Consider the following 22763-nt stretch of genomic DNA (forward strand, 5'->3'; position numbering starts at 1 on the left):
GCGCTGCTCGAAAGTATAAATGCCCTGATTTCTGCAGAGGCTGTATCACGGTAAATTGTGTACGTCAAAGTCGACCGTCGGATTGACCATGCATCGTCTTTTACTGACTGACTTTAAAAAATATATATATTTTATTTTTATAACCTTTATTTAACTAGGCAAGTCAGTTAAGAACAAATTCTTATTTTCAATGACGGCCTATGAACAGTGGGTTTAACTGCCTTGTTCAGGGGCAGAACGACAGATTTGTACCTTGTCAGCTCGTGGGATTTGAACTTGCAACCTTCCGGTTACTAGTCCAACGCTCTAACCACTAGGCTACCCTGCCGCCTCTACACTCTAACCGCTAGGCTACCCTGCCGCCTCTACACTCTAACCGCTAGGCTACCCTGCCGCCTCTACACTCTAACCACTAGGCTACCCTGCTGCCCCTCCACTCTAACCGCTAGGCTACCTACCACCTCTACACTCTAACCGGTAGGCTACGCTGCCGCCCCTCCACTCTAACCGCTAGGCTACCTACCACCTCTACACTCTAACCCGCTAGGCTACCCTGCCGCCCCTCCACTCTAACCGCTAGGCTACCTACCACCTCTACACTCTAACCGCTAGACTACGCTGCCGCCTCGACACTCTAACCACTAGGCTATCCTGCCGCCCCTCCACTCTAACCGCTAGGCTACCTACCACCTCTACACTCTAACCGCTAGGCTACCCTGCCGCCCCTCCACTCTAACCGCTAGGCTACCTACCACCTCTACACTCTAACCGCTAGGCTACCCTGCCGCCCCTCCACTCTAACCGCTAGGCTACCTACCACCTCTACACTCTAACCGCTAGGCTACGCTGCCGCCTCTACACTCTAACCACTAGGCTATCCTGCCGCCCCTCCACTCTAACCGCTAGGCTACCTACCACCTCTACACTCTAACCGCTAGGCTACCCTGCCGCCCCTCCACTCTAACCGCTAGGCTACCTACCACCTCTACACTCTAACCGCTACGCTGCCGCCCCCTGACTGACTTTGAAATAAAGTAAAGCGAAGCATCGTCAATCCGACGTCTGCATTGGCCGTACACCATTAATGGTGATATGACATCTGGAGAAGACAGGGCATTCATTCATCTTGCGCTTCGCATGCGCTGTTGTCAAGGAAATGAGTTAGTGTTTATATAGGACCTCCCGCCCACACCTACCGTCAACCAATAATGTAAATGCGGGTCTATACGGAGCTCTCCGCATTGGTACAAAATGTGGCCGGCGCAAAGCATCGCTGTACGGAGCTCGAGGCCTCCAGAGGCTCCACAATTGCAACACGCCCTCCATACGGAGTCTCCGGACAACATTGTGCCTGATCATAAATCCACTATTACTGTATGTTACTGCTCAAAGACCAAATAATATCTTTCTTACTTACTACAGTATATACTGCACCAGGCCTACTGTAGCCAACTGGCGTACTATTTTAGTAGCAGTTTACACATCAAGCTACTTGCAGTTGCAGCAAATGCAGGGTTCAAAAAAAAAGTCACGAGAAAAATGGATTCCAAGATACTGTTTAATGCTCGCAGTTTGATTGTTCGATTTTACGACCCAAATGTACCTTCTCCAGCCTCCACCTGGCCCATTCCACCCCTTATCCAGTCTCCACCTGGCCCATTCCACCCTTTCTCCAGCCTCCACCTGGCCCATTCCACCCCTTCTCCAGCCTCCACCTGGCCCATTCCACCCCTTCTCCAGCCAACACCTGGCCCATTCCACCCCTTCTTCAGCCTTCACCTGGCCCATTCCACCCTTTCTCCAGCCTCCACCTGGCCTATTCCACCCCTTCTCCAGCCTCCACCTGGCCCATTCCACCCCTTCTCCAGCCTCTACCTGGCCCATTCCACCCCTTCTCCAGCCTCCACCTGGCCCATTCCACCCCTTTCCTTTCCCATTGCAACTTTTCCCCCATCAATGTTATACAGTAATATTAGAAAGTGACTACAGATGAGAAGTAACTATCTAGCTAAATCTGGTGCAGTGGTATATTATACATCGTGTCAGCAACAGGCAGCCTGTGGGCCAAAATCCTGCCCGCACATTTTTTAATTGATCGGGATTGTATTTTTTGTTTTAAAAAAAGACAATCACTAGGAATTCAGCTAAAAAATGAGTTTAATTTAGGAAATATGTTCCCAAGTATTCCCACAAATAAAAGAGATGTGATCGTGTCTCAGTGTGTAATCAAGGTGGAAAATGATTATTTTCGAATAGTCTCTTTCGGATCAGTTAGGACCATTATGTGGATCATTTAGATATTTTATTTAGAATTTTAGGACTCATTTAGGTATTCCCCCCCCCAAAAATAGAAATGTTTTATTTGATAACATTTTCAATTTGGCCTTTACTGGTATAGGGCATATAAATAATATATTCATAATTGGCACACAAAAAAAATACAGTAAAGAATTAAATCATAAGAAAAAAGGTTTTGAAGTGTCTGTCCTATATCTAGGAGATAAAAGAAAGCTCAGGAAATATTTACAATATTACTTTTTTTGGACCACCTATATTTTGGGGATTACAAAACAAACCCCCATCCTACCATTAGTTTGTATGGGTTACCTTCAGATGAAGGTTTAATATCTATATATATCTCCATACTACCATTTAGTTTGTATGGGTTACCTCCAGATGAAGGTTTAATATCTATATATATCTCCATACTTCCATTAGTTTGTATGGGTTACCTTCAGATGAAGGTTTAATATCTATATATATCTTCATACTTCCATTAGTTTGTATGGGTTACCTTCAGATGAGTCCCGTGACACTCGTGGGGGTCATAGACAGTGTTCCCTCTAAGATGCGCGCGTGTACGGCCACACACTTCCTCCAGGACCGCAGCGCAAAAGAAGTGCCATGCCGCGCAGAGACGCAAGAGGTTGAACTTCACTGAGTTCGCCTCATTTTTTAAAATATATGTGATCGAATCAACATTATATCAGCCTCTTTTCAATGCACCGAAACAAATCTAACTTTTGCAAGATTGAGTCTGTGATTTTATTGGCAGAGCCAGAGCGCAACGGAGTAGAATTCTATTGGCGAGGGTAGCCTCACGAGTCTCTCAATCACCCGCGAGGAAATGCGCTTTTGACATCAGAGCCGCCCTTGTTGCACTTTTGTTAATATTCTTCCACTAGTTAGTGAGTTATTAGCCCAGTTATAGATAAGTATAGGTCAACAATGGGGAGTTACTAGTGGTAACTCCCCATTACTAGTTTTTTATGCTAACAATGCCTGCAATACCGCGGTCGGCCTAGAACCTCCGTGGCTTCAGTGAGAGGGGGCACTCTGTCTCCCCGGTCTGCAGCGTCGCGTTCAATTCCAATGGCCTTCTTTATTATAGACCAGACATTCGAGAGGGGAGATAGATGGTTTTCACTAGTTACCACAGCCGCAAAGTCAAAATAGTTTATATCGGGGAAAAAAATGTATTAAAACAAACATTTGCTTTTTTGCTTATAATTGAAAGTTAAGGTTAGGCATAATGTTATGTTTAAAATCTGATTTGAAGAGAAATTATAGAAATGGGCGTGGTTTATGCCTTTGTGGTTGTGACGAACGAGATGGATTCCGCATCCTGTCTGTGTGGAAGGTCGTAGCACATGCTCAGTTGTGTCTGGTAGAAACGGGAGCTCTAGGTGGGGATACGCTGTGAGGTCACAGCACCAGCTCAGTGGAAGCCTCTCTCTGAGAGCAAGCGCTTTGCGCCGTCCTCCATTTTGAGCACCTGACAATAGGTGGGAAGGGGAGAGAGAGAGAGAGAGAGAGAGAGTGAGTCGATTCACAACGACCACTTCAATTCTAGACAAACTGTCAACAAACGAGCCTTAGAGATTGGTGTCAGAAATGGACGACATGTTTGCTACTCGGAGGTAGGTTGATAAATATATTCATATGTTACGGTTTAATTCCGCGACTAGGTTTGAGACAGTCAGTCTGTCTGAGTAGTCGCTGCTTTTCATCTGTCTAGTGTAAAGCAAAGCTTTTTACCCGAATTAATTTAATTATACACCCGAGTGTTTTTTTCTTTGTTTTTTTTTTTGTCACGGATATGAAGAGAACATGCATGTCTGACCATAGTTTAAATTAGACAAGAGCATACTGTTATCGGATACATTGTATTCGTGAAAGGTGCATATCCCTGCCAGAGTTGCCATGCATAAAGGTAAATCGCTGGGCGAACGCACTACATTGTAACAACATTGGCGTAACGGAACATGAAAGCGACATCTATACCGTTTTACATAATCACATTATAAGCAAGCTAACTTTTCTACACCTGTGTTGTTGTTGTTGTTGCTGCCTATAGGAGAAATGAGACACAGAAGCAAGGCTGGTGCTGACTCCATTTTGCAGTAGCCCACTCTGTCTGTTCTCGTGTTTACAATCGAGCCGACATGGCAGCCCTGAGAAGCTTTGTGCAGACACACACACTCTCGCTCCAGCTGATACATGTGATCATGTCAAAGAAATACTTCATGTTGTAGGTGTTTCAGGAGTCTGTGTGGTTGATTGGAAAAGTAGGGGGGTTTTTTCGCACAGTTTTTGTAATGTTATGACGGCGTTATAGTCGTGCGAGGATTGGACGGATCTGATGTTTGGGGCGGGGTTTCCCCTGGTAAAGTTGCACCATGCTGGATCAGGACTGTTATTGTTTTGGTTCAGGAAGTAACAATACAAAAGATGCCTGTTTGGTCTTGCATGTGTCATTTTCTAGACTTGACATGAAATATGTTGGGAGCCATTCCTGTTGTACAGGACATGGCTATCCAAGTTGCACTGACTATTACTCATCCGATACAAAATAGACACAAGTTTGTGTCCGTCCGAATACTTATACTCGCGTACTACGTCCTTAAACTGTATACTAATTTCGGCCTTTTGATCAAGTAGAATTCACTCGTCTTTTCCGACTTAACAGCTGATAATCAGATAGTTAACGCGATCGCGAACTAGATAGCATTTGGAGTTCTATTTTCGAAATTTCACATACTTGAAAACTGTATATTTTTTCGCATACTATTTAGTACGCTAGAATGGGTATTCGGACATAGACTGTTGATAGATACATATAATATGGCTGCATGTTCAGGTATAATAATATGATAAAATATTATCAAATATGACTTTCCTTGAATATTACTCATAACGTGCATAGAGAAATGTACCCCAATCCCTAACATTTAAAAAAAAAAAATGTTATATATATATATATATATATATGGGTTTATTAATAAACGGGTTCATAAAAGAAGTGTCAACTTTTCAACTCATTGATTCTTCTCTTTTTCTAAATATAACATTTCTAGAGTTCAACTAAACCATGTATTGTCTTAATAGCAAAGTAATTATAGTTAATTGTCTTCAGGTGTTATGTATACCCTATATCTGAATCACCAATATCATATCTGTTCTTAGTTTTATTGACTTAAAAGGTCTCATTAGACTTCCATACTCAAACTGCCCACTTAAGCCACTGTGGGGAATTTGGGACCTCACCTGTAAAGTGCCTTCAGAAAGCCAGTGCCTTCACACCACTTGATTTTTTTTTTCTCGCACATTTTGTCTTGTTACAAAGTTGGATTAAAATTGATTTAATTGTCATTTTACGTCAATGATCTACACAAAATATTATGTCAAAAGTGGAAAAGAAATTGTAACGTAAATACCTAAAAGAGAAATAAAACACGTAATATATTTTGAGTAGATTAGAATTTAAACCCTGTGAGTCAATACATAAATCACCTTTGGCAGCGATTACAGCTATGAGTCTTTCTGGGTCATTTCTCTTGAGAGCTTTTCACACCTGGATTGTGTAACATTTGCCTACTATTTTATAAATTCTAAAAGTCTTGTCCAATTGGTTGTTGATAATTGCTGGACAACCATTTTTAGGTCTTGCCATAGATTTTCAAGCAGATTTAAGTCAAAACTGTAACTCTTCGTCTTACTGTCTTCTTGGTAATCAACTCCAGTGTAGATTAGGCCTTCTTTTTGTTATTGTCCTGCTGAAAGGTTAATTAATCTCCCAGTGTCTTGTGGAAAGCAGACTAATTAATCTCCCAGTGTCTTGTGGAAAGCAGACTGAACCAGCTTTTCCTCTAGGATTTTGAATGCTTAGCTCTATTACATTTCTTTTGTATCCTGAAAAACTCCCCGGTCTTTGACGATTACAAGCATACCCATAAAAAGGTATTTATTTTACCAGGTAAGTTGACTGAGAACACATTCTCATTTGCAGCAACGACCTGGAAAATGGTTACTGGGGAGAAGAGGGGGGATGAATGAGCCAATTGGATGCTGGGTATGATTAGGTGGCCATAATGGTATGATAGGGAATTTAGCCAGGACACCCTACTCTTACAATAAGTGTCAGGACACCTGTTTTAACGTCCCATCTGAAAGACAGCACCCTACACATGGCGACGTTCCCAATCACTGGGGCATTGGGATATTATATATTTTTTTATATTGCAGCCAACACTGTGCTTGAAAATATGGAGAGAGGTGTTCCGTAAATTGTTGTGTTGGATTTGTCCCAAACATAACACTATGTATTCACAATCATTTGTATTGCGTTTCCACATTTGTTTTGCAGGTATTACTTCAGTGCCTTGTTGCAAACAGGATGCGTGTTTGGAATATATTTTTTATTCATACCAGGCTTCTTTATTTTCACTCTGTCAATTCGGATAGTATTGTGGAGAAACTATACTGAACAAAAATATAAACACATCATCCCAACCCTTTCAAAGATTTGACTTAGTTTCATTAAATATCAGGAAATTAGTCAATTGAAATAAATATATTAGGCACTAATCTATAGATTTTACATGACTGGGAATACAGATATGTATCTGTTGGTCACAGGTGCCTTTAAAAAAAAGGTAGGGGGGTGGATCAGAAAACCAGTCAGAAAACCAGTCAGTATCTGGTGTGACCATTTGCCTCATGCAGCGCGACACATCTCCTTCTCATAGAGTTGATCAGGCTGTTGATTGTGGCCTGTGGAATGTTGTTCCACTCTTCAATGGCTGTGCGAAGTTTCTGGATATTGGCGGGAACTGGAACACGCTGTCGTACATGTCGATCCAGAGCATCCCAAACATGCTCAATGGGTGACATGTCTGGTGAGTATGCAGGCCATGGAAGAACGGAGACATTTTCAGCCTCCAGGAATTGTGTACAGATCCTTGCCACCATGCATTAACATGCTGAAACGTGAGGTGATGGCAGGGGATGAACGGCACAACAATGGGCCTCAGGATATCATCACAGTATCTCTGTGCATTGAAATTCCCATCAATAAAATGTATTTGTTTTCTGTAGCTTATGCCTGCCCATACCATAAGACCCTCCACCACTATGGGGCACTCTGTTCACAACGTTGACATCAGCAAACCGCTCTCCCACACAACACCATATACATGGTCTGCAGTTATGAGGCCATTTGGACGTACTGCCAAATTTTCTAAATCGACAGAGACAGCTTATGGTAAAGAAATTGACGTTAAATTCTCTGGCAGTAGCTCTGGTGGACATTCCAGCAGTCAGCATGCCAATTGCACGCTCCATTACAACTTGACACATCTGTGGCATTGTGTTGTGTGACAAAACTGCAAAGTTTGAGTGGCCTTTTATTGTCCCCAGCACAAGGTGCACCTGTGTAATGATCATGCTTTTTAATCAGCTTCTTGATATGCCACACCTGTCAGGTGGATGGATTAGGACGTCTTTGTAGTGACATGGTGCGTTGATACACCGTCCAAAAAAATTAATTTAAATAAAAAATATATAAATATTAAAATCGTCACGATGCTCAAAGGGATATTTAATGTCGGCTTTTTAAAAATTTTCCCCATCTACCAATAGGTGCCGCCTTTGAGAGGCATTTTAAAACCTCCCTGGTCTTTGTGGTTCAGTCTGTTTTGAAAGTCACTGCTCGACTGAGGGACCTTACAGATAATTGTATGAGTTAAACACTTTTATTGCACAATGCAACTTTGTTATGTGACTTGTTAAGCTCATTTTTTACATTTAAAAAAAAATAATATTTGTAATTTTTTACTCCTTGTCATAGCAAAGTTGGTTGAATAGTTATTGACTCCACTTATAGGGTATTGTGTGTAGGCAAGTGACACAAAATCTCTATTTAATCCATTTTGAAATTCAGGCTTTAACACAAAATGTGGAAAAAGTGGTCCATAGACAATTTCTGAAGGCACTGTAAATGTTACTTTATTGTATTTGTCCCCGGTGTTGCACTGATCATTTTCTAAAAGGCTTCCACCTTCATGCTGTTGCACACTTTTAATGTAAGGTTTTAGTTGTGTGGGTTATACGACATGGCCGGTTTGACTCATTAAATAAACTGTTCATCATTTTAAGGAGTACCTTATATTCGTACATGTATAAAGCTTATACTCTCTTCACAGAGCTAGTATACGGTCTGCTCTCTCAATAATAAACCCAATGAAGAGCTAGTACACAGTCTGCTCTCTCAATAATAAACCCAATGAAGAGCTAGTATACAGTCTGCTCTCTCAATAATAAACCCAATGTAGAGCTAGTACACAGTCTGCTCTCTCAATAATAAACCCAATGAAGAGCTAGCTAGTATACAGTCTGCTCTCTCAATAATAAACCCAATGAAGAGTTAGTATACGGTCTGCTCTCTCAATAATAAACCCAATGAAGAGTTAGTATACAGTCTGCTCTCTCAATAATAAACCCAATGAAGAGCTAGTATACGGTCTGCTCTCTCAATAATAAACCCAATGTAGAGCTAGTATACAGTCTGCTCTCTCATTAATAAACCCAATGTAGAGCTAGTATACAGTCTGCTCTCTCAATAATAAACCCAATGAAGAGCTAGCTAGTATACAGTCTGCTCTCTCAATAATAAACCCAATGAAGAGTTAGTATACAGTCTGCTCTCTCAATAATAAACCCAATGAAGAGCTAGTATACGGTCTGCTCTCTCAATAATAAACCCAATGTAGAGCTAGTATACACCTCAATAATAAACCCAATGAAGAGCTAGTACACAGTCTGCTCTCTCAATAATAAACCCAATGAAGAGCTAGCTAGTATACGGTCTGCTCTCTCAATAATAAACCCAATGAAGAGCTAGCTAGTATACAGTCTGCTCTCTCAATAATAAACCCAATGAAGAGCTAGCTAGTATACAGTCTGCTCTCTCAATAATAAACCCAATGAAGAGCTAGCTAGTATACAGTCTGCTCTCTCAATAATAAACCCAATGAAGAGTTAGTATACAGTCTGCTCTCTCAATAATAAACCCAATGAAGAGTTAGTATACAGTCTGCTCTCTCAATAATAAACCCAATGAAGAGCTAGTATACAGTCTGCTCTCTCAATAATAAACCCAATGAAGAGCTAGCTAGTATACGGTCTGCTCTCTCAATAATAAACCCAATGAAGAGTTAGTATACAGTCTGCTCTCTCAATAATAAACCCAATGAAGAACTAGTATACAGTCTGCTCTCTCAATAATAAACCCAATGAAGAGCTAGCTAGTATACAGTCTGCTCTCTCAATAATAAACCCAATGAAGAGTTAGTATACAGTCTGCTCTCTCAATAATAAACCCAATGAAGAGTTAGTATACAGTCTGCTCTCTCAATAATAAACCCAATGAAGAACTAGTATACGGTCTGCTCTCTCAATAATAAACCCAATGAAGAGCTAGCTAGTATACAGTCTGCTCTCTCAATAATAAACCCAATGAAGAGTTAGTATACAGTCTGCTCTCTCAATAATAAACCCAATGAAGAGCTAGTATACGGTCTGCTCTCTCAATAATAAACCCAATGAAGAGCTAGCTAGTATACGGTCTGCTCTCTCATTAATAAACCCAATGTAGAGCTAGTATACAGTCTGCTCTCTCAATAATAAACCCAATGAAGAGTTAGTATACAGTCTGCTCTCTCAATAATAAACCCAATGAAGAGTTAGTATACAGTCTGCTCTCTCAATAATAAACCCAATGAAGAGCTAGTTAGTATACGGTCTGCTCTCTCAATAATAAACCCAATGAAGAGCTAGCTAGTATACAGTCTGCTCTCTCAATAATAAACCCAATGAAGAGTTAGTATACAGTCTGCTCTCTCAATAATAAACCCAATGAAGAGCTAGCTAGTATACGGTCTGCTCTCTCAATAATAAACCCAATGAAGAGCTAGTACACAGTCTGCTCTCTCAATAATAAACCCAATGAAGAGCTAGCTAGTATACGGTCTGCTCTCTCAATAATAAACCCAATGAAGAGCTAGTATACGGTCTGCTCTCTCAATAATAAACCCAATGAAGAGCTAGTACACAGTCTGCTCTCTCAATAATAAACCCAATGAAGAGCTAGCTAGTATACGGTCTGCTCTCTCAATAATTAACCCAATGAAGAGCTAGTATACGGTCTGCTCTCTCAATAATAAACCCAATGAAGAGTTAGTATACAGTCTGCTCTCTCAATAATAAACCCAATGAAGAGTTAGTATACAGTCTGCTCTCTCAATAATAAACCCAATGAAGAGCTAGTATACAGTCTGCTCTCTCAATAATAAACCCAATGAAGAGTTAGTATACAGTCTGCTCTCTCAATAATAAACCCAATGAAGAGCTAGTATACAGTCTGCTCTCTCAATAATAAACCCAATGAAGAGCTAGCTAGTATACAGTCTGCTCTCTCAATAATAAACCCAATGAAGAGTTAGTATACAGTCTGCTCTCTCAATAATAAACCCAATGAAGAGTTAGTATACAGTCTGCTCTCTCAATAATAAACCCAATGAAGAGCTAGTATACAGTCTGCTCTCTCAATAATAAACCCAATGAAGAGTTAGTATACGGTCTGCTCTCTCAATAATAAACCCAATGAAGAGTTAGTATACAGTCTGCTCTCTCAATAATAAACCCAATGAAGAGCTAGTATACGGTCTGCTCTCTCAATAATAAACCCAATGTAGAGCTAGTATACAGTCTGCTCTCTCATTAATAAACCCAATGTAGAGCTAGCTAGTATACAGTCTGCTCTCTCAATAATAAACCCAATGAAGAGCTAGCTAGTATACAGTCTGCTCTCTCAATAATAAACCCAATGAAGAGTTAGTATACGGTCTGCTCTCTCAATAATAAACCCAATGAAGAGCTAGCTAGTATACAGTCTGCTCTCTCAATAATAAACCCAATGAAGAGTTAGTATACAGTCTGCTCTCTCAATAATAAACCCAATGAAGAGCTAGCTAGTATACAGTCTGCTCTCTCAATAATAAACCCAATGTAGAGCTAGTATACAGTCTGCTCTCTCAATAATAAACCCAATGTAGAGCTAGTATACAGTCTGCTCTCTCAATAATAAACCCAATGAAGAGCTAGCTAGTATACGGTCTGCTCTCTCAATAATAAACCCAATGAAGAGCTAGCTAGTATACAGTCTGCTCTCTCAATAATAAACCCAATGAAGAGCTAGCTAGTATACAGTCTGCTCTCTCAATAATAAACCCAATGAAGAGCTAGTATACAGTCTGCTCTCTCAATAATAAACCCAATGAAGAGTTAGTATACAGTCTGCTCTCTCAATAATAAACCCAATGAAGAGTTAGTATACAGTCTGCTCTCTCAATAATAAACCCAATGAAGAGTTAGTATACGGTCTGCTCTCTCAATAATAAACCCAATGAAGAGTTAGTATACAGTCTGCTCTCTCAATAATAAACCCAATGAAGAGTTAGTATACAGTCTGCTCTCTCAATAATAAACCCAATGAAGAGTTAGTATACAGTCTGCTCTCTCAATAATAAACCCAATGAAGAGTTAGTATACGGTCTGCTCTCTCAATAATAAACCCAATGAAGAGCTAGTACACAGTCTGCTCTCTCAATAATAAACCCAATGAAGAGCTAGCTAGTATACGGTCTGCTCTCTCAATAATAAACCCAATGAAGAGCTAGTATACAGTCTGCTCTCTCAATAATAAACCCAATGAAGAGCTAGTATACAGTCTGCTCTCTCAATAATAAACCCAATGAAGAGCTAGCTAGTATACAGTCTGCTCTCTCAATAATAAACCCAATGAAGAGCTAGTATACAGTCTGCTCTCTCAATAATAAACCCAATGCTCCGGTTGAGGGGAGGGGAGGGGCGTACCCCTTGCCCTTGAGAGCAACGGTGTGTGGAGGCTTTTGTTCCTGCCTAGCACTACCTGCTGGGCTGGAACAAAAACATGCACAGCACACTATACACTGCAGCTCTCCAGGACCATGTTAGTCCTGGGCTGGAAGGAAATCATGCACACGTTGAAGGAGGAAGTTGAAGAGCTAGTATTGGGGAGTTGTCCACCTCTGAAGCTCTATGAAGAGCTGGGGGAGTACCTCTGAAGCTTGGTTCCTCTGAAGCTCTATGAAGGGCTGGAACTGAAGCTCTATTGTGGCCACCTCTGAAGCTCTAGTATTGGGGGGGGTTGGCCACCTCTGAAGCTCTATGAAGAGCTAGTATGGGGGGAAGAGCTAGTATTGGGGGGAGTTGGCACACCTCTGGGAAGGAGTTGGCCACCTCTGAAGCTCCATGAAGAGCTAGTATTGGGGGGGGGGGAGTTGGCCACCTCTGAAGCTCTATGAAGAGCTAGTATTGGGGGAGGGCCACCTCTGAAGTTGAAGAGCCACCTCTGAAGCTCTATGAAGAGCTAGTATTGGCCACCTCTGAAGGGGGAGTTGGCCACCTCTGAAGCTCTGAAGAGCTGCCACCTCTGAAGCTCTAGTATTGAAGCTCTTGAAGAGCCACCTCTGAAGCTCCATGAAGAGCTAGTTTTGGGGGAGTTGGCCACCTCTGAAGCTCTATGAAGAGCTAGTTTTGGGGCTCATGAGCTAGTATTGGGGGGGAGTTGGCCACCTCTGAAGCTCCATTGAGGGGGCTAGTATTGGGGGTTGGCCACCTCTGAAGCTCTATGAAGAGCTAGTATTGGGGGGAGTTGGCCACCTCTGAAGCTCTATGAAGAGCTAGTATTGGGGGGTTGGCCACCTCTGAAGCTTGGCCACCTCTGAAGCTCTATGAAGAGCTATGGGGGGAACCTCTGAAGCTCCATGAAGAGCTAGTATTGGGGGAGTTGGCCACCTCTGAAGCTCACACCTCTGAAGCTCTATGAAGAGCTAGTATTGGGGGGGGGGAGTTGGCCACCTCTGCTCTACTTGTGTTGAACGTGTTGCTCCGATGCCTGTTCTGCCCTCCTCCTCCTCCTCGTCAGCAGGTCCAGTGTAGCATTCTGCGTCTGTCATATTTTATTACACTATGGAATATTACCGCCCCCCCTCCCTCCCTCCCTGACAACTGTCTGTGCTCTCTGTCGGAGAGAGAGTGGATTGGATGAGGGATGGTGGAGAGGAGCGAAAGGGGGGGGACAAAGGCTTGCTGGAAGGGTGTGAAAGGGGGTGAGGATTGGTGGAAAAAGCAAGGGGGGGGTTAAAATGTGTGTACCCGTCACAGTGAGGGCCCAGGGTTGTGGTTGGAGGACATTAACACTACCACAGGGACCTAACAGACTCAGGTTTCACCCCGGTCCAGCCAGCGCTAAACCCCAGCCAGCTCCAGTGATGGAAAGAGGGAACGCTTCTGCTTCAAATATCACTACTTTGACAGTTTCTGGGCTTCCCCTGCCCCTGCAGCAGCCATCTGAGCTAGAGACTATACTATATGAAAATCTATGTGCCGTTGCCTAGGCAACGGAAGGGGGAAAAGGAGGCCTTTTGAAAAGGGAACATCTTGTCATTTTCTCTAATCCACTACAGCTGGAGGGATATGGCTAGGAGGAACACTGTTGTTATTGTTATTATTACATTGCTAGGCGGTTGTTGCTATGGTTACCAACGTTTTGTACGTTTGTGTAACCCACCGGCAGCCATTTTGCAGGCAGGCTGTGTCTCTGGAATCGTCTGTATCAAACCCCACCCCTCTCACCTCTTCTCCGCCTCCTCTTTAAGTGGGATTGCTGTTTTGTTGCTGAATGCATCTCTACAATACCAGCTTCAGGAAAAAAAATCCAATATCCTAGAGAACACCCATTCTCTTTGTGCACAAGAAGCGTCTCTTCCATAGAAAAAAAATGTTTCGATATCTTGAATTACACATTGCAACAAAATCTGCAACACACCTTTTTAATTTTGACAACTAAAATCATCCCCACAACGGGAGGTTTTCCCATCAAACAAACAAACTATTTGTTTGCCGAGGTATTGACATTATTGGTTACCTGTTCTATAATAAAGACAAGATGTCTCACCTTGGTTCTGCCGGACATTCAGTATCTGCACGCTTTTGCTCTTGCCAGACAATGATTCCCTCAAGGGGGACAGGAACTAGTCATTGCACTGAGCTAGTCCTGTAACATCCGTAGTACATATCTTCTTTGTTGTGATCTAACAACTTATTTTCTCTCTACCAGGCGACTAAACAGCACACAGGGGGAGATCAGAGTGGGGCCCAGTCACCAAGTAACTATTTTTACATGCGTTATTAAAGTAGCTGTCCAGTGTTTTATAGATTTCTATGAAAAATATGACCTGTAATTTATTACAATATAAAGTGAAATAGATGAATTCATAGTTGGTTGACTTACATTTGTAAACATTTCCCAACATTCTCCTTTTAGAGATATTTAAACCATAGTGCCTTGCAGCATGTTGTTCACACAGCCACTCTTGTTAGATGGTGATGAAAAGCATTTGAAAGCTGATATTTCACAGGCTAGTCTTATGGTGCTATTTGTAGTGTGATTGACACCCCTCCCCCTCATCCTCCTCCCTAATTAGGCCAAGCTTCCTGAGTTGCAGCCCTTCCCCTCCGAGACCCCGGGGGTCCTGACTCAGGCTGTAACAGAGAATGAGGAGCTAGTGTGGATGCCAGGGGTCAACGACTGTGACCTGCTCATGTACCTCAGGGCTGCAAGGTGAAACCTGACTCATGACCTTCGACCCTACTGTCTGGAGAGATAATTCTCTATGACCCTTGACCCTATTGTCTGGCGAGATGATAATTCTATACCCTTTTCCTACTGTCAACTTGCCTCAGAGCTGCTAGGTGAAACCTGACTCATGACCTCTGACCCTACTGTCTGGAGAGATGATAATTCTATACCCTTTTCCTACTGTCAACTTGCCTCAGAGCTGCTAGGTGAGCTCAGGAGACATGACCCTGCTCCATGTCAAAAGGGAATAGTCCAATAGAGTAGCACAGTATGAATTATAATACCCATAAAACCTAGCAGTCAAACAGGGAAATGGTCCCAGTTAGTTATTTCCACCATGGAGGATTTTAGAATCACTTAAAATAAGGTCTGTGTTTCGTGTAGGTTTACCCTGGCGTGACATTTTGATCACCATGTAAATCTCTCTAGGACAAGGTTGACTTTTTATCAATATATTTGCTTGTAACCGCTAGGTTTTATGGGTATTATGATACCTCCTCTGCGGGGCTCTATTACCCACTTCCCACTGCCAAGCCCATGTAATCTGTACTGAGCTGGCCTACATACCAGACACCAGTGTGAAACAGGGTCAAAGAGTCCTAGATGTATTGGAAGGTATATAACAATGTTAAAAAGATGATTGATCTTTGCTGACTTAAGGTTGGACATGCAGTTGTCGGGTTTTTCTCTCTCTCTCTCTCTGTGTGAATTGCGTTGTAGTTTGTTAGGTGTCTGATAGACGTTTCTCCATCTGTTAATGTGTGTTCTCCAGGAGCATGGCGGCCTTCGCTGGGATGTGTGACGGAGGTTCTACGGAGGACGGTTGCCTAGCAGCCTCGCGAGACGACACCACACTCAACGCACTCAACACGGTAACTGACTTTTACAAACCCACACTGCCATGTTGAACACTATTGGTCATTTAGCAGACACACTTATCCAGAGCGACTTAGTCACAGCATCAGTACCTCTACTTTACATACAGTGATGGCGGGGGGGGGGATCCTTTGTTTGTCTAAAGTAAGGGTACTGATGCTGTGCTGCTGCTCCAGTTTCAACTGTTCTGCCTGCGGCTATGGAACCCTGACCTGTTCACCGGACGTGCTACCTGTCCCAGACCTGCTGTTTTCAACTCTCTAGAGACATCAGGAGCGGTAGAGATACTCTGAATGCTCGGCTATGAAAAGCCAACTGACATTTACTCCTGAGGTGCTGTTCTGTTGCACCCTCTACAACCACTGTGATTATTATTATTTGACCATGCCGGTCATCTATGAACATTTGAACATCTTGGCCATGTTCTGTTATAATCTCCACCCGGCACAGCCAGAAGAGGACTGGCCACCCCACATAGCCTGGTTCCTCTCTAGGTTTCTAATCTCCACCCAGCACAGCCAGAAGAGGACTGGCCACCCCACATAGCCTGGTTCCTCTCTAGGTTTCTAATCTCCACCCAGCACAGCCAGAAGAGGACTGGCCACCCCACATAGCCTGGTTCCTCTCTAGGTTTCTTCCTGGGTTTTGGCCTTTCTAGGGAGTTTTTCCTAGCCAACGTGCTTCTACACCTGCATTGCTTGCTGTTTGGGGTTTTAGGCTGGGTTTCTGTACAGCCCTTTGAGACATCAGCTGATGTACGAAGGGCTATATAAATACATTTAGATTTTATTTGATGCAGTGACTTAAGTCTCTCTGGATAATGTTGGTGTGACACGTTGATGTGTGTCTGGATAATGTTGATGTGTGTCTGGATAATGTTGATGTGTGTCTGGATAATGTTGATGTGTGTCTGGATAATGTTGATGTGCGTCTGGATAATGTTGATGTGACATGTTGATGTGTGTCTGGATAATGTTGATGTGTGTCTGGATAATGTTGATGGGTGTCTGGATAATGTTGATGTCTGATAATGTTGCTGTGTGTCTGGATAATGTTGATGTGTGTCTGGATAATGTTGATGGGTGTCTGGATAATGTTGATGTGTGTCTGGATAATGTTGATGTGTGTCTGGATAATGTTGATGTGACATGTTGATGTGTGTCTGGATAATGTTGATGTGACATGTTGATGTGTGTCTGGATAATGTTGATGTGACATGTTGATGTGTGTCTGGATAATGTTGATGTGTGTCTGGATAATGTTGATGGGTGTCTGGATAATGTTGATGACATGTTGATGTGTGTATGGATAATGTTGATGTGACATGTTGATGTGTGTCTGGATAATGTTGATGTGACATGTTGATGTGTGTCTGGATAATGTTGATGTGACATGTTGATGTGTGTCTGATAATGTTGATGTGACATGTTGATGTGTGTCTGGATAATGTTGATGTGACTGGATAATGTTGATGTGTGTCTGGATAATGTTGATGTGTGTCTGGATAATGTTGATGTGTGTCTGATAATGTTGATGTGACATGTTGATGTGTGTCTGGATAATGTTGATGTGTGTCTGGATAATGTTGATGGGTGTCTGGATAATGTTGATGTGTGTATGGATAATGTTGATGTGACATGTTGGTGTGTGTCTCCCCTCTGGATAATGTTGCCCTGTGTGTGTGTGTGTGTGTGTGTGTGTGTGTGTGTGTGTGTGTGTGTGTGTGTGTGTGTGTGTGTGTGTGTGTGTCGATGAAAGCAGTTAGTATGTGGGCTTTAATGTAAATGAATCAAGAAAATTGCATTAAATAATGCAACGTTTAACATCTGTCTCTAACTGTAGTTTATACAGTCACCTTTCTGTTATTCATTTTTTTTGTCCGTAGATCGAATAAAAAAAGATAATATTGTGAATGTTGAACTGCCGTATTTCCTCCTCAGCTCCACGAGAGCTGTTACGATGCAGGCAAGGCCCTACAGCGCCTGGTGAAGAAGCCCGTTCCCAAACTCATAGAGAAGTGCTGGTCAGAGGACGAAGTGGTAAGACACTCATTATTATTATTATTATTATTTGATAACCTTTAACCTCCAGATAGGACGTTTTGGCACCAGAGCTGGGTTTAAGTATGTTTTTTTTGTTGTTTTTTTTCCAAGCTGAACTTGATTGAGCTTGCCTAGCACAATGTCCACACAACACTTATATAAGTCATATTGTTCCAATGCTCCAGTGGCTTGTTATTATGGGTTCCTGTGGTTGTCTTTAGAGGGAGCTGTTGAGACAAAGGTTCTGCTGTGTAGCTGCTGGTTTGGGCCACATAAAATATTAGTATTGAGAGCAGCTGCATCCTGTATATCGACTGCAGAAAAAAAAAACATATTGGAAGAAGTTTGTGTGTGTGTGTAAGGAAGAAGGAAAAGATTGAGAGCCTGTATCATTGTCCTCCATTTAGATTCCAATCTCAATGCAGCTGGGGCTAGTTCTGGTATTAGAATACACTACATGGCCGAAGGTATGTGGACACCTGCTCGTCCAACATCTCATTCCAAAATCACGGGCATTAATATGGAGTTGGTCCTTCCCCCCCCTTTTGCTGCTCTAACAGTCTCCACTCTTCTGGGAAGGCTTTCCACTAGATGTTGGAACATTGCTGCAGGGACTTGCTTCCATTCAGCCACAAGAGCATTAGTGAGGTTGGGTACAGTCGCTGTTTCAATTCATCCCAAAGGTGTTTGATGGAGTTAGTCAGAGCTATGTGCAGGCCAGTCAAGTTCTTCCACAGCGATCTCGACAAACCATTTCTGTATGGACCTCTCTTTGTGCACGGAGGCATTGTTATGCTGAAACAGGAAAGGGCCTTCCCCAAACTGTTGCCACAATCTTGGAAGCACAGAATCGTCTAGAATGTCTTTATGCTGTAGTGTTAATATTACCCTTCACTGGAACTAAGGGGCCCGAACCATGAAAATCAGTCCTAGACCATTATTCCTCCTCCACCAAACTTTACAGTTGGCACAATGCATTGGGGCAGGTAGCGTTCTCCTGGCATCTTGCCAAACATAGATTAGTCCCGTCGGCTTGCCAGATGGTGAAGCGTGATTCCTCACTTTAGATAAGAGTCCAATAGCAGTGAGCTTTACACCACTCCGGCCAACGCTTGGCATTGCGCATGATGATCTTAGGCTTGTATGCGGCTGCTCGGGCCATGGAAACCCATTTCATGTAACACCCGACGGACAGTTCTTGTGCTGACGTTGCTTCCAGAGGCAGTTTGGAACTCGGTAGTGAGTGTTGCAACCGAGGACAGACGATGTTGTGATTCGCTTCATGAAAAGTGTTTTCATGGCCGAGCAGCCTCACACAAGCCTAAGATCACCGAGTGCTGAAGCGTGTAGCGTGTTAAAATCGTCTGTCTTTGGTAGTTCCTGACCTGGACTAGTAAAACATATTGGTTTGTGTAGTTCCTGACCTGGACTAGTAAAACATATTGGTTTGTGTAGTTCCTGACCTGGACTAGTAAAACGTATTGGTTTGTGTAGTTCCTGACCTGGACTAGTAAAACGTATTGGTTTGTGTAGTTCCTGACCTGGACTAGTAAAACATATTGGTTTGTGTAGTTCCTGACCTGGACTAGTAAAACATATTGGTTTGTGTAGTTCCTGACCTGGACTAGTAAAACATATTGGTTTGTGTAGTTCCTGACCTGGGCTAGTAAAACATATTGGTTTGTGTAGTTCCTGACCTGGGCTACAGTACCAGTGACAAGTTTGGACACACCTACTCATTCAAAGGTTTTTCTTTATTTTTACCGTTTTCTACATTGTAGAATAATAGTGAAGACATCAACACTATGAAATGAGAAATATGGAATAATGTAGTAACCAACAAAATGTTAAACAAATCAAAATATGTTTTAGATTCTTCAAAGTAGCCAACTTTGCACACTTGGCATTCTCTTAACCAGCTTCATGAGAAATGCTTTTCCAACAGTCTTGAAGGAGTTCCCACATATGCTGAGCACTTGTTGGCTGCTTTTCCTTCACTCTGCGGTCCAACTCATCCCAAACCATCTCAATTCAATTGAGGCCAGGTCATCTGATGCAGCACCATCACTCTCCTTCTTGGTCAAATAGCCCGTACACAGCCTGGGGGATAAATGATAGTCCCACTAAGCGCAAACCAGATGGGATGGCGTATCACTGCAGAATGCTGTGGTAGCCATGCTGGTATTCCTTGAATTCTAAATAAATCACAGACAGTCTCACCAGCAAAACACCATCACACCACCACCTCCATGCTTCACAGTGGGGACCACACATGCTGAGATCATCCTTTCACCTACTTTGCGTCTCACAAAGACACAGATTTTAGAACAAAAAATCTCAAAAGGGACAGATTTTCTCCGGTCTAATGTCTATTGCTCGTTTCTCTTGGCCCATGCAAGTCTCTTCTTATTATTGGTGGCCTTTAGTAGTGGTTTCTTTGCAACAATTCAACCATGAAGGCCTGATTCACACAGTCTGAACAGTTGTGTTTGTTACTTGAACTCTGAAGCATTTATTTGGGCTACAATTTCTGAGGCTGGTAACTCTAATGAACTTATCCTCTACAGCAGAGGAGACTCTGGGGGATCCTTTCCTGTGGTGGCCCTCATGAGTGCCAGTTTCATCATAGCACTTGATGATTTTTGCGATTGCACTTGAAGACACTTAAATTAATGATGGACTGTCGTTTCTCTTTGGTTATTTGAGCTGTTCTTGCCATAAAATGGACTTGGTCTTTCACCAAATAGGGCTATCTTCTGTATACACCCCTACCTTGTCACAACACAACTGATTGGCTCAAACGCATTAAGAAGGAAAGAAATTCCACAAATCAACTTTTAACAAGGCACGTCTGTTAATTGAAATGCATTCCAGGTGACCACCTCATGAAACAGGTTGAGAGTGACAAGAGTGTGCAAAACTGTCATCAAGGCTTTGATTGGCAACATTGAAGCATCTCAAATATCAAATCTATTTTGATTTAACACTTTTTTGGTTACCATATGTGTTGTTTCATTGTTTTGATGTCTTCACTATTATTCTACAATGTAGAAATTTGTAAAAATAAAGAAAAACCCTTCGAATGAGTAGGCGTGTCTAAACTTTCGACTGGTACTGTGGTAAAACATATTGGTTTGTGTATGCCCTGTCCTGGACTAGTAAAACATATTGGAACGTGTAGGTCCTGAGGTTGAGGTCAGGGCTCTGTGCAAGTCAGTCAAGTTCTTCCACAGTAAAACCTAGTCTTGTACTATTATTACAACTTCTAGTTTTGTCTCGTGCTCCTGTACATGACATTTTATGTCATTCCAGGCAGGTAATGGTAACACTCGTTCTTTAGTAGCAATAGACCAGCTATGAATTCTCTGTATGATTTACAGTGCATTTGGAAAGTATTCAGACCCCTTGACTTTTTCCACATTTTGTTAAGTTACAGCCTTAGTCTAAAATGGATTAAATTGTTTTTCCCCATTATCAATCTACACACAATACCCCATAATGACATCACAATAACCCATAATGACATCACAATAACCCATAATGACATCACAATAACCCATAATGACATCACAATACCCCATAATGACATCACAATAACCCATAATGTGAAAACGTATAATGTATGAAGATAAAATTAAAAAAACATATAACATTTACATTAGTATTCAGACCCTTTACTCAGTACTTTGTTGAAGCACCTTTGGCAGTGATTACAGCCTCAAGTCTTCTTGGATATGACTCTACAAGCTTGGCACACCTGTATTTGGGGAGTTTCTCCCATTCTTCTCTGCAGATCCTCTCAAGCTCTATCAGGTTGGATGGGGAGCGTCACTGCACAGCTATTTTCAGGTCTCTCCGGAGATGTTAGATCGATCGGGTTCAAGTCCAGGCTCTGGCTGGGCCACTCAAGGACATTCAGAGACTTGTCCTGAAGCCCACTCCTGCATTGTCTTGGCTGTGTGCTTAGGGTCGTAGACCTGATGGAAGGTGAACCTGCGCCCCCGTCTGTTCCTGAGCACTCTGGAGCAGGTTTACATCAAGGATCTCTCTGTACTTTGCTCCGTTCATCTTTCCCTCGATCCTGACTAGTCTTCCAGGCCTTGCCACTGAAAAACATCCCCACAGCATGATGCTGCCACCACCAAGATCCACCGTAGGGATAGTGCCAAGTATCCTCCAGACGTGAATCTTGGCATTCTGGTCATTAGACCAGAGAATCTTGTTTCTCATGGTCTGAGAGTCCTTTAGGTGCCTTTGGGCAAACTCCAAGTGGGCTGTTGTGCCTTTTACTTAGGAATGGTTTCCGTCTGACCACTCTACCATAAAGGCCTGATTAGTGGAGTGCTGCGGAGATGGTTGTCCTTCTGGAAGGTTCTCCCATCCGCTCAGTGGAGCTCTGCCAGAGTGAATATCGGGTTCTTGGTCACCTCCCTGACCAAGGCCCGTCACCCCGATTGCTCAGTTTGGGCCGGCGGCCAGCTCTAGAAAGCATCTCGGTGGTTCCATTTAAGATTGATGGAGGCCACTATGTACTTGGGGACCATAAATGCTGTAGAAATGTTTTGGTACCCTTCCCCAGATCTGTGCGTCCACACAATCCTGTCTCGGATCTCTACGGACAATTCCTTCGACCTCATGGCTTGGTTTTTGCTCTGTCAACATTGGACCTTATATAAACCGGTGTGAGGGCCTTTCCAAATCATGTACAATCAATTGCATTTACGACAGGTGGAGTTCAATCAAGTTGAATTAACTTCTCAAGGATGATCAATGGAAACAGGATGCGCCTGAGCTCAATTTCGAGTCTCATAGCAAAGGGTCTG

General features: G+C 42.6%; 1 protein-coding gene and 1 long non-coding RNA gene across 2 annotated transcripts in view; both read left to right on the top strand.

Annotated features, from left to right (window-relative positions):
- Positions 1 to 22763, top strand: part of LOC112221367 (arginine-glutamic acid dipeptide repeats protein) — a 277707-nt gene that overhangs the window by 186583 nt on the left and 68361 nt on the right. The window contains 4 exon segments of the mRNA XM_042304282.1: positions 14501 to 14549; positions 14868 to 15004; positions 15795 to 15894; positions 17839 to 17937. Of these exon segments, the coding sequence (XP_042160216.1) occupies positions 14501 to 14549; positions 14868 to 15004; positions 15795 to 15894; positions 17839 to 17937 (385 nt within the window).
- Positions 3488 to 5271, top strand: LOC112222442. The gene is made up of 2 exons (XR_002949145.2): positions 3488 to 3920; positions 4358 to 5271. It is a non-coding gene; the product is annotated as an uncharacterized LOC112222442 (long non-coding RNA).

The sequence above is a fragment of the Oncorhynchus tshawytscha genome, linkage group LG22 (genome assembly GCF_018296145.1).
Source record: "Oncorhynchus tshawytscha isolate Ot180627B linkage group LG22, Otsh_v2.0, whole genome shotgun sequence".
NCBI lineage: Eukaryota > Metazoa > Chordata > Actinopteri > Salmoniformes > Salmonidae > Oncorhynchus > Oncorhynchus tshawytscha.